Source organism: Vombatus ursinus, unplaced genomic scaffold, assembly GCF_900497805.2.
Source record: "Vombatus ursinus unplaced genomic scaffold, bare-nosed wombat genome assembly UNPS02015129.1, whole genome shotgun sequence".
Taxonomy (NCBI): Eukaryota; Metazoa; Chordata; class Mammalia; order Diprotodontia; family Vombatidae; genus Vombatus; species Vombatus ursinus.
Genome location: NW_020954907.1, coordinates 2,378,023 through 2,391,309, shown reverse-complemented (window position 1 = coordinate 2,391,309; position 13,287 = coordinate 2,378,023). Strand labels below are relative to the sequence as shown.

The 13,287-nt window shown below is 38.4% G+C and overlaps 1 protein-coding gene across 5 annotated transcripts in view; it reads right to left on the bottom strand.

The window, feature by feature from the left end:
- The window catches only part of CCSER2 (coiled-coil serine rich protein 2), a 121,324-nt gene that overhangs the window by 21,916 nt on the left and 86,121 nt on the right, over window positions 1-13,287 (bottom strand). For all 5 annotated transcript variants that reach the window (XM_027846298.1, XM_027846297.1, XM_027846299.1 and 2 more), the window contains 3 exons: window positions 12,727-12,813; window positions 11,295-11,381; window positions 4,318-4,407 (listed from right to left, as the gene is read on the bottom strand). In XM_027846298.1, the coding sequence (XP_027702099.1) occupies window positions 4,318-4,407; window positions 11,295-11,381; window positions 12,727-12,813 (264 nt within the window). The remainder of the gene's footprint in view (window positions 1-4,317; window positions 4,408-11,294; window positions 11,382-12,726; window positions 12,814-13,287) is intronic.

The following is a 13,287-nucleotide window of genomic DNA, read 5'->3' as shown; positions in this document are numbered from 1 at the left end:
TGGTACTGCATCGTCAACCATCTGCTGGACATTGCCACCAGAGTGTCCCATCAGCACCTCAGACTCAACATGTTCCAAACAGAATTCATTATCTTCCATTCCTACATCAACTCTTTCTTTGAACCTCCCTATTCTGTTCAATTCAATTAAGTAAACAATGATTACATCTTAAAAGCAGAGTGGAAGAACAAGAATATCTAGACCCAAGCTCTTGGGTGTGAAGAGTTTGATCAAGCATGAAGCCCTAGAACTGGAAGAGGAATAGTTGACTGAGTCATGCTGCAGAGGCACAAAACTTGACCATCTCTATTAGTATGAGTTATTCTTATGGGTCAGGTTCTATGGGAAGAGTGTTGCTCCTCTAGCAACCCTAAGTTCACTTTTTTCCCCTCTGCAATCCATTTTCTACACAGCTGCCAAAATAATCTTTCTAAGTCAATAGGGTAACCATGCCAGCCCCCTATTCAAAAACGTTCAGTGGCTCTTTATCGTCAAATTGGAAATAGACTCTGTTGAAGTATCCCAGGGTTTTCTGCTTGCCCCTATGTTATTTAACATTTTCAATCAAGAGCTTGGTGCTGTGGGACTCTAGGTTTTCCCTGACAAAGAAGAAATCTACATAGCGTTCTGTAAAATACAAACATATTTGTACTCATAAGCATGCATATGTCAAGAGAAGCAGCGACATCATGTCTCAGGGGCTACATGACTTGGGTGATACTCTTCTTTAGTGCAGTTACTGTAGAGGGTTCTAAACCTGCTCTGAGAGCACACTAACCAACTACATCTAAAGGTGAAGCATGAACTATGGACCTATGGACCTGACCTATGCCCTAAAATGACATATCTAGCCAAAATATTCCACCCATTTCTTTTTTTAAACCCTGGAGCAAATTTTCTCCCTTGACTAGCCTATTTAATAATAAATTTACTTTCATAGTTCGTTCTAAAATAAGCAGTCATTTTACAATATATGTACATAAACACATATCATCTCAGAACAATATTTTGTCATTCAACAATATTTGGATAAAGGCAGAGATGACATGGCTATCAGGTTTTCTGACACAAGCCTAGAATGTACAACATTCTGACGACAGAACCTAAAGAGACATAGGCAGGTATAAGGTCCTGAGTGAACTCCCATACTTATTAGCTAAGTACTGCAACTTGTACATATAAGCCATGAAGAATCAAGGACCTCTGGCTATTCTCACTGGTCTCTAATCCAATTTTGTTTGCTTCAGTTTACAACCTTTCCTAACTGTAGAGTAGAGGGACAGGAAGGCATGTTGTATTCTCAGAAATTTGCTTGCGCTGCCATGAAGCATTTGAATATTTCTAGCAGTGAGCAATTAACTGTCATGAACTGTGATGTCTGCTTCGCACTCTGAAAGTTTTTAGAGCAGGAAGCCAACTTTCATGTAAGTGGGGGACAGTAAGGTACAACCCTCACTTCTAGTTACCAGAACACCAAAACCAAGTTCATCAGCTTGTCCAGAGAATTTCCCCAGGGGCTCACAGCTCTAGGCAAGAGTAAGGGAACCCACCCAAACCAGCTGCTGCTCACGTCAAGAGCATTTCTTTCATTAATCATAACCTATCCCCAGAAGCTTGTGTTTTCCAGCTTCCCTTAGACCACTGCACGGCTTATTCTCTCATGCCCACCACCTCACTAAGGAGCACAGCCTGATATATACCACTAGGCGGAAACGCCTGTGGGAGGATGTGAGGAGAGCAAAATAAATACTATCAAGACCAGTCGGGATAATTCATAGTTTCAATTCCATAACAAGAAGGCATCAACAAGACAATTCAAAGATTTTGATCAGTAATGAGGTTCAGCATCAATAACAAGAACGGAGTCAGTCTAAATGATACAAGGAGTTCAGTAAAGCAAGCCAGAAACAAGCAGTGAAGGGAGTGTTACAAAGAGCTTAAATATGCTAACATCCATACTGTTTGCTTGGAGCCATAGTACTTTGTGTTCTTTAAAGCATGGTCCAAGCTAACTTTGTGTACTGATTCTCAACATGGCCTAGGACTTTGTTAAAATACCATCTAAGTTCGCCACTAACCCTGACTGAAAAGATTTTGGAAACTATTTCTTATAAGTGTCTAAAAGGTAGTCAAGGCATTTTAATATATGAAAGCATGACACTGCATAATCAAACCTGTCTTACCAAATTTGAAAAATAGTTTTTCATTCATTTTCATCTTAAGCAAGGCAGCTGTTGTCTCCCTACCGCGTATGCCTTTGTGAATACTACTGTCTGGCCCAGTTGGTCTGGATGCTATCTTTTAGACAGATCATTAATAACATACACAAGGTCCAGAGAAGGGCAATCAGGATGATGAAGAGCTCATGTCATGTGAGGATCACTTGATGGAATTAGAGATATTTTGCAAGAAGACCTAAGAAAGATGTGGTACTGATCTTCAATTATCTGAAGGGCAACCCCAACCTGGAGTGACGACAATAGGTGATATGCAAAGACTGTTAGATGGGCATGGAGAAGCTGGGCTCTATAACTCATTGGAGATAGGCTGTGTTACAGCCTACATAAAAATCCAGTAACATTGCTTCATTCTGTATTTGTTCTTGGCTCAAGAACAGAAAAGAGTATTGCTTTGCCTATCACAGATACACTGCCTTGACAATGCTGCTGGTGAGTAGCCTCAACTGGCAGGGGGTTTTCAAGTCTCCCGAAGATTCTGTCAGAAATCCTTCAATTTTCCAATCAGACCACAGCCAATCAAGCAGCTTGCCCTAGGAAGCAGGTAAGATAAAACTCCACCATGTTTGCAATGGGGAAGTCCTCAATATGCACATTTGTAAATAATCTGACACGTTCCAGAAATAAAAATAAGAATGACAACTTAAATTTAAGTAAAGATTTAACTCAACAACTCTGTGAAAGTATTATTCTTATTTTAAAGATGAGGAAACTGAGGCAAAGAGAGGTTAAATGACTTGTTCAAAGTCATAAAACCATTGATTATCAGAATGCAGACTGGAAATTAGATCTCTCCTGACTATATCCTATTGCCTCTGAAATTTAGAAATCTCCTGACCTCTGTGACTTGCTAAAGAACTGTTCTGGAAGGCTGATGGCTTAGCAACTAAGGGAGGAAGCTGCTCATTCAACTTAAGACTAGAGCCAGTGGTTTTTCTCTCTTAAGTATACTAGGTAGCACCAGACAGTTGACCCAGATATCCTACAGCCTGAGCTTTTGTTTTTTTCTTCACAGTCCTATTATTTTGGCTTAGAGCTTGCCAAACCTATACCATGGTATCCCTCCTCTCCTCTCCCTTCCCCTCCCCATGCATTGAGGCAAAAATAATGCAAGTCAAGACTGTCACAAGAATGATGATTCATTTTAGAGATGAGGAAACTGAGGTCCAGAGGTGCCATAGGGATAGTCCAGTTTCAAATCCAAGTCTTCTGACTCCATAACCAATGGTTTCTTTTTTTTTTTGTTTGTTTGTTTGTTTTAGTATTATATCATGCTGCCTGAAGCATGAAAAGCTCTGTTGGTGGGATCACTGAATACCAGTACTAAGTTATGTCACTAGAATCTCCCTGATGAATTTAAGAAAACACAAGATGGTCACAGCCGGTTTACCTAGCATTCTAAGAGAAAACTTTAGTAATGATCCTAAGGCACTCCAAGATCCTAAAATGGCTGGAATAATCATAGACTAAATTATGCTCAGTATAGTTTCAGTGGCAAGTATACTGTACTGTGTTCTCCATCTTTGCCATATGACAATGTGTCTAAGATTATGCAATAGCTATTAACCTGAAAAGCCTATTATCTAACCATGCCAGACAACAGATAACCTACTTACTACATAGAACTTGAAACAACTGAATTTAAAGTACATGCCATTTAGTTGACTAATTACAATAACGAAACAGCACAAAATGCTTCAACAAGAAAACTCACATGTCATACTTTCCATTGCCTCACATATATCGCCAAGGAGAAAAAAATACATGTTCTTTGCTCCTTTGACATATTTGCAAATCCTATTTTTCTGACATATGTGCAATGAGAGGAGATTTCATGCCCAGGTTGAGTTACATCAGTGTGCAAAATGGAAAAAAATACAAAAACACATATCCATTTCTATAGAACTTCACAATGAAAGCTTTGTGAGGCATAGAAATATTTAAAAGGCAATAGATAAAAGAACTGTAAGGGGGAAAACTTTAACAGGAAAACCTACAAAAGAGAAAATGATCAGAGCAAAACAATAACATTCAACACTAAATGGTTCAGGAAGGGACCAAAGATGGGCACATCACTCACAGAAATTCTTCTCCAGGATGTCTGTGTGTATTTATCGGCATATGTGCACTTCTCCCCTTTAGAATTCTGGTGGCATTTACACCTAGTGGCCTAGACAAACAAGAAAAAACAATCATAATAATAAATAGATATATACTTTGCTGTGTACATGTAGACACATAAATTAGGTGACTGGTCATGATAACTACCTAGAAGTCTCTTTTGAGGATTAAGAACAGAAACATATCAAAATAACTTCTGCCAACTTTGCCACTATCCAAAAGGGAGAAAAAACAAACACGGTAGCTTGGTTCCTGAAAAGGTAAAGATGAAGGAACATCAGCAAAAACCTACCTGACCAGAGGCAGGCTGCTTTGTTCATTCAGCTGGTAATACATTTAATGTGATGTGTCCATTTCCATGCACTTTCTTCTAGAATGTGTTAACGTGCGTTGGTTTTAAATGGCTCTCTGCTTGGGTAAGATCCATCTGGCAACTGACTTCTAATTTAAAAACTAATTCTATACATATTACCCCACCCAGAGAACATATACATCCCAAAATAAAATAGGAATGATTACTAAACATGCTTCTCTGCACAATCTTGAGTTTTAAGTACAATACAGTCTCAAATAATAACAAAATCAAAAAAAGTAGAAATGGATGTTAATCTTAGAAATACTATTCCTTGCTAGGATGTGACCATAGCAACTAGGTAAATAGCCCAGTAGGAGTATAAATTCCCTACCTTGAAGGAAAAATTGTAAAAGAAAAATCCATTAAGTTAAGCTTCTAAATTGCTGCTTTGTACAAATGACTAAGAATTTTCTGTGAGTGAAAATGAGCTCATAGGATAATTATAGCTTTTCATTTTCCCAGTACAAGTTAAATCCTATTACAGTAAACAAATTAGAGCAAAAATTTCTCTGTGAAATAAAAGAATGCATAAACCCTAATAAACAATTTCCAATTTAAAGGAAGAATTTAGATAGTTCCTTTGTGTTCAGTGTAAAGGGATTTAATATATTGAAGAGGATAAAAAAGAGGAAATGTTGTTTGAAAATGTTACCATAAAGTGGTATTATTTACTAAATTCTAAATTGGATTATTTATAGTACCAGAAATTATTTTACTATGTTCTTTTTAAACAAATATTTATACAAATGTATAGATAACATGGACATGAAACAAGCACTGCATTAGGAGAAAGTGGACATGAGTTCAAATTCCATTCTGCTCTTACTACTTGGGTGACCGTGGGCAAGCTACTGAATCTCACTGCACCTTCCCTCAGTGTTCTGAGACCAAGGAGAGAGACAGTGACTTCTCCAAGACTACAGAGATAAGTAGCTAGCAGCAAAATTCAAATCCAGTCCTTTTTCCACTACATTAAACAAAAAGCTTCTACAAAACACAAGGTATAAAGGAAATGTCCAAAGTATGATTTTAGCAGAGAGGGGGTGAGTTTAAGATGTATCATTTGAACTGGACCTTGAAAACCTGTCCTGTGTAGGAACTGTTTAAGCATGACCAAGGAAAACTGTATTACCAGTACAATGCCTACCCTTCTGGAAGTACCCGGTTCTATCTTTGGCATGAAGGTGGCCAAATTCACTTAGGTTTGGGGAAATGATAAACAGATCAGTTTGAGTAAAGTGAAGTGTATATGAAGAAGAGTATTGGGAAATAAGCAGGCTGGGATCAAGGCAAGAGAATTCACAGAGCATGACAGTAGCACATTGGTATAGTACTCTTCCTTCAAAGAACTCTATTTTACTGGATTTTTAAAAAAAAAAAACTCAAGAGATATTGCTTAAGGCTTAATGCTGTGCTAACATTTTAATAGAAAGAGAATAAACAAGTGTTCCTTCAAAACCTTAACGTCTTCAAACAGAAGACTTCGAGGTGGAACGGTTCTTTCTGAGGGTTTTAGGAAGGAAAAGAGAAAGGATAAGAAAAAGAACACATGTTGTAGAAAGGAGGAAGAGGAAGGTGGAGCTTGCTATTTCTCATAACTGGGGCATGTGAGAAGATGACTGTATAAACATGGGGTAGGGAAAACAGGCATCAGATGAACTTCACTCTAATCTAAAAGAGACAAAGGAGGGATTCGACAAAAAGACATACATAGCAATGTTTATTGCAGAAATATATTAAACTCAAGAGGAAAACAAGCAAGAAGACGAGTACAGGGGAGGTTAGCAAAACAAACTCTCTGATTCAGGGAGGGATAGGGGAGAGAGGCAGAAGAACTAGACTCTAAAGGAGTATCTATCAATTGGGGAATGGCTGAAAAAATTAGGACATATTAAGGTAATGAAGTATTATTGAGCCTTAACGATTTCAGAGAGTAGTGCATATATACGTACTGATACAGAGTGAAGTGAGCAAAACCAGAACACCTTATATAAGAATAACAACATGGTAAAGAAAATCAACTTTGAAAGAAATAAGAACTCTGAACAAAGCAATGATCAACCATGTCTACCTAGAACCTATGGCAACACATTTTAGCTCACCTGCTGACAGACAGGTGATAGAGGTAAGGGCAGAAAGACAAACCTTTTTAGCATGGCTATAATGTGAACTCATTTGGCTTGACTATAGTTGTTACAATGGATCTTTTTCTTCCCAACCTAGTTTTTAACTGGGAAGGGAGGTGGGAGAAGGCAGTAGAGCAATGGTGATGACAGAAAATAATAGGGCTATTTAAACATTTTTTAAAATACAAAGAGAACAGAAGAAAGTTCAGGCAGAAGCACAGACAAAAACAACAGTTTTGAAATTATCATGTGGAATTTATTATACCTTTAATAAAACAATAGAAGGTATGAAATGAAAATTCATAATTTCATATGCAATCTTCTTTTTGTATTCTGCAGTGTATATGGAAGTACTTTTTTCTATGCTTAAGTTCCAAATAAAAAAAAATAAATTTTTAAAAAAGAAAGCTATGAAAATGAGCCTGAACTTTCCTTGGCAATAATCAAATCACATGCCAAGCACCACAAAGAAAAGCAAAAAAAAAAAAAAAAAAAGTCCCCGCTCTTCAGTAGCTCACAGTCTAATGAAGACATGACATGCAAACAACTATGTACAAATAAGGTACATACAGGATACTAACGTTAAGAGGGACAAAGAAAGGCTTTTAGGAGGATTTCAGCTGAGATTTGAGGGAAGCCAGGAGTTGTAAATGAGAAGGGAGAGAATTCTAGGCATGGGGGTACAGCCAGTGAAAATGAGGAGCTGGGAGATGGGAGTGCCACATATAAGGATTATCCAAGAGGCCAACACCACTGGGCTCTACAAATTATGTGGTGGGTAATAAGGTATAAGAAGACTAGAAAAGTAGGAGAGCCCCAGGTTATGAAGGACTTGAAAAGCCAAACAGATTATTTTATATTTGATACTGGAGGTCATAGGGAACTACTGAACTTCAATGAATGGGGGCATGACATGGTAAGAACTGCGTTTTAGGAAGATCAATTTGACAGCTGAGTAGAGGCCAGCCTGCAGCGAGGAGGGACTTGAGGTACGCAGACTTTAGAGAATCTAGAAGGCTACTGTAACAGATCAGGTATGAGGTGATGATGACTTACACCAGGATGGTAACAAATTAAAGAAGAGAAGTTCAATTCATATGAGAAATTAACAAATGTAAAATCAACAGGACTTGGCAACTGATTGGATATTGCTGAAAAGCAGTAAGCTGAGGAATGACATGACAAAATCTATGCACAAGGAATCTAAATCTGGCTGTGGTGTGCAAGATGGAACACAGGAGGAATAGAACTGAAGAAAAGCTCCATAGGGTGCTACTGAAAAAGTCTCTCCAGTCTTGATATCAACCAAACAATTGAGCATACTGTGTTGCTAGGCACTGTGGAGATAAAAAAGATCTTTCTCTGTGGCACGGTAGCCTCATTTTCTAGTTAAGTGCTAGTCCGAGTTAACTGCAAAGTAGATATCAATCATCAGAATGACACTATGGCCAAAAAAGCTGATGTGACATTAAGCTTCCATAAGAGCATACAAGACTATGGAAGTGATAGTCCTACTCTACTCTGACCTGGCCAGATCACATCTGGAGTACTGTGGTCAGTTCTGAATGATATATTTTATTTGTTTTTTGTTTTTGTTTTTGTTTTTTTGGCTAGGCAATGGGGTTAAGTGACTTGCCCAAGGTCACAAAGCTAGTAAGTGTCAGGTGTCTGAGGCCGCATTTGAACTCAGGTCCTCCTGACTTCAGCCTGGTGCTCTATCCACTGTACCACCTAGCTGCCCCTGAATGATATATTTTATTAAGAAAGAAGAGAAGGGGAAAAAGATTTATTAAGTACCTACTACATGCCAGGCATTAAGCACTTTAAATATGATCTCATTTGACCCTCACAACAACTCTGGGAGATAGGTACTATTATAACCCCCATTTTTACAGTTGAGGAAACTGAGGAAGACAAATATTAAATGATTTGCCCAGGGTCACACAACTAGGAAATATCTGAGGTTGGATCTTAAGCCCAGTCTGCCTGACTCCAGGCTCAGCACTCAATCCACTATGACATACGAACACTGATGAGTTGGAGTGTGCAGAGGAAGGGAACCACGATAATAAAGGCCTTCAAGATCATGAATATGAGATCAAGTGAAGGAAATGTGGATATTTAGCCTGGTGAAAATACAAACTATAGAATACACAGAGAGTGGTCATCAGAGCTAAGGCCGGAAGGAGTGGGCATCATGGCACAATGGCTATCTTCAAGTAGATGTAAGACTCTTATGTGGAAGAAGAATCATACTTGTTATGTTTGGCCTGGACAGAAAAGAGCCAGAAAGAAAAGCGGCCAGGTTTCTTAGGATGAGCTCCACCCAAAAGCAGAAGAAGATGCCTCGGAAGGTGTGAGTTTCCCCTCAGTGAAGATATCCAAACAAAGTCTGGATGATCCTTTCTCAATGACTTTGTAGAAAGGATTCCTGTTCAGGTGTATGACTCTTGAAGTCAGTTTTTTAATCCTAGATCTATTTCCTGACACAACTGATAATGTAATAATAAGTGACTTTAATAGATACTTTCCATACAGTCAACACTATCACATCCATTTAAGAAGAAAACAGGGCTTTGCTTACTACTGTACAATACCTAATGATGAGCCAGAGCCTTCTGAGGGCTATATTATAAAACCATAAACACTGAAGAAGTGGAAGGGAGCCTTCCAGGGTCACCTAGTCCAGGGTATGCTGGAATCAACTTGAACCAGCAGCCAACTATGGCCTGAGTGCCAAATCCCCCAGAACTGTATTTATAAGGCCATGAACTAAAATTGGTTTTTACATTTTTAAATATAATAAAATTTTATTTAAAAATAAAAAGCATTCTTAGCTTGTAGGCCCTACAAAAACAGGGGTAGGTTTGGCCCACAGGCCTGAGGTTTGCCAACCCCTTGTTTAGACCTAAGAGACTGATGGATAAAATGTCAACAATGCAGATTAAACTTTAAAATGTGTCCTTTACACATTTTCCCCCCAGAGCAGGCTGTTAAACATTTACCAACACATGGCTGAGTCTTAACTCACACCTTAACAAGAACCCTTTCAACAGTACCTCCCACAAGTAGTGACCCATCCTGTGCTTGAACTCTAAGTGAACTAAATACCTCCAGAAACAGCCCATGTCACTTTAGGATCGCCCTAATTATTAGGAAATTTTTCTTTATATACACCCATTGCTATCACCTCTGTCCCCTCGAGCCAAGCAGAATGAGCCACATCCTTCTTCCATACAAGAACCCTTTAAATATGAACTAGAATACCCCTCATTAAATATGCTGCTGCTATCATTACTTATAAGGCATGATAATTAGTTCTCTTGCTAGCCTGGTCTCCCTTCTCTGGACATTCTCTAATGCATCAACTAGAGAATGTAGCATAAGCAAAAGATGGAAAGGTAAAGTGGTATCACTCCACCTTCTGGGTCTTTTTTTATCATAAGACCTGAGTTGCTCTCTAGTCATAATTTCCCCATCTGTATTTAATTTTTTTAAGCCCAAGGACAGGATTTTAGATTTATCAGTATTAGTTTCACCTTATTAAGTATGTTTCATCATTTTAGCCTACCAAGATGTTTTTGTATCCTGATTGTGTCATCCAAAATAACAGATATTTTGCAGAGCCATGACTAGGGTAGGATAACTAGGTGTTTGACCCAGGACACTGAAATTTAAAGAATACTGGTAACACAGTTCGTTAGCAGCAAAACTTAGAATTTCATTAGCAAGAATGAGTTAAATAGAAAACTATACTATAGCATCTTTCTTTTCCTAATGACTATGCCTCAAATGAGTTCCTTTCTCTCCATACCCTTCTACAGACTCCTCAACATATTTGAAAGTATGTTTTTTGTGCTACTTGCCCCAGTTGCAAAAATTGCTAATTATGGCCCTTTTAAAAAATACTGAAGAGAACAGGTAAGATTACTGTGGGGCACACCTTTGAGACATCCCTTTCAGGATGATTCAGATTAATTAACCACTCTTTGACTCTGGTCATTCAATGGCTTCCAAAGCCATCTATCCATATTGTCATATAGTATACATTTCTTCATCTTATCCACAATGATACAAAGACGACCTTGTCAAATTCTTTACTGAAGATCAGGTATACTTTATAAAAGTGTCCTAATCTTCATGTCTAGTAATGCTGCCTGCAGGAAATGAAAACAGTTAGACACAACTGACCTTGATGAAAAAGTGAGTTATAGTATGAAGAACCTGCCTTCTTCCCCTTTTTGAAAATAGAAACATTTGCTCATGTGGCCTCAGATCACAAAAATGTCAGATTTAAAGGACACAGAAACAGTGCGCCATTCAGTATGATGGTTCCCAACAGTATAAAAAAAAACAAAATGAAAGACACCAGACCCAACATGACATCAAGGGAGTTAGGAAAATGTGTTGCCTGGTAGGAAAGGTTTCCATTCGAATACACACAGTCACACTTACGAGCTGCTGCTCCAACTGCTGGATTTTTTCATCCTTCTTCTTTAATTCTTCCTTAAGGAGTTTTATGTCATTTAATAGATCTTCATTCTGATATAGAAAATAGGAAAAAGGAAACATGAAATTCTCCGGGAAGGAGCTTCAGGGAGAAACACAAGGCCTGGGATCTCTCTGTCCAGGAAACTTTCAAGTTCAGGAAATTCCTGCTACTTGTACTTCTCTGCAAGGCCAGAATAAGAACATGTCAGGAATAGGACTTGAACCCACAGTTATTTCCATACGACAGTATCCAATGACCACATAGAAACTAAAATGATTTGTGATAGACTAAAAAAATCCCTCTGAGACACTAAGAAAGTGATAACATTTATGCAATAACCTATAGCATATCTCCTTAATAATAAGGCTGTGTAATTGATTGAAGAAATCAAAACCGAGAACTAAAGTACTACTTGAATTCATCTGCTCCTATCTTTTAAAAAACCTAATTTATTTATAAATTCAATTTTACATTTATGAAGATCAAACACTTGTAAACAAGAAAGAATTTTAGATTTAAGTTTGGCTTCCCTGGTTTCCTTCAGGAACAGGAAAAAAAAATTCTTGGAATTTTTGAAAAAAAATTAAAAAAACAAAAAACAAAAGTCCTTCTCAAATACAAGAATTAGCATTAGTCAAGAGTTAATCTGAAAACTGAAACTGAATCTGAAAAAAAATATGGTGGGCTTTGAAGGACTGCAAGCTCATGAAGTCAATAGTGTCACATGACAGCCCTCAAAGCTACCATGGCATCATCTGGGCTGCATTAAAGAAGCAGAATGTTCCCAAGGCTGAGGACACACGTCTCTCCCTGTCCTCTGCCCTTGTCAGACAATATCTGTAGTACTGCATTCCATTCTGGGAACATTGCACAAAGGACACTGATAAGCTGGAGAGCATTCAGAACAAGGAAAATAAAATAGTGAAGCCCCTTGAGATCCTGCTATGAGGACGGGCAGAAGGACCTGAGGACATACAGCTTGGAGAAGAGAAGGCTTGTTGGGGTGGGGGTGGGGGTGGGGGTGGGGGTGGGGGTTTAATTACACTCTTCTGTCTCTAAATATGGCATCAAGAAGAACAAATTGAACCCTTCCTCCATATGGAAGAAAGGTTCAATTTGTTCTGCTTGATGCCAGAGGGCAGAATAAGTTATGAAGTGGCAAAGCTGAGTTTGCTGTAAGGAAAAACTTAATAGCCAGAATGACCCAAAAGCGAAATGGACAGTAGTTTCATGGGATAAGGGATCTGCCCTCAGGGGAGGTGTTAAAGCAAAGGCTGGCCAAAAACATGTCAGAGATTCTTGTTCAGGTTAGATTACAAGGTCTTCTGAAATCTCTTCCAATTTTGTGATTACAATGACAAATTAAAACAAATGGAACCATCCTACTCATTGTACCTTATATATCTGATCCCCGACCTCTGGTTCTGGTTCTGGACTTGAAGGCAATGATAGCTGAATATCTTGTGAGCCATTCCCATCATTCTGTCCAAGAGAAAAGATAAATAAAAAATAATCACTAGTGAAACTCACAAGCATAACTAAAACTTTCTTTTAGCCACCTATTTCATCAGGTTCTCTGCCTTTAAATCAGGGCAGCCAATATGTGGCAAAAGAGAACAATTTCACCTGCTTCCCCTTCCCAGGCCCTGATGGAATGAGCAGTAAAAACGTCCCCAAGTAAGTCAAGAAGGAGAAAGGAGGTCATCTAGGAACAGAGAGAAGTGTCCTTGAATAATCAAGGATGTGACTATAAAGGTGAACTTCTCCTCAGTGTTCCCAGTGTTCTTCTCAATGTCCTCTTTGTGGGTAGTAAGATCAAGGCAATGATTTATGTGGTACCTCCTGAGTGAGAAGATAAGTGTATTAATATATAGCCACTGACAAAGTGATTTCAACTTTTAATACCTAATATCTCACTATGTTAGCAATAGCAATGTCACCAATTGCCTCACATCA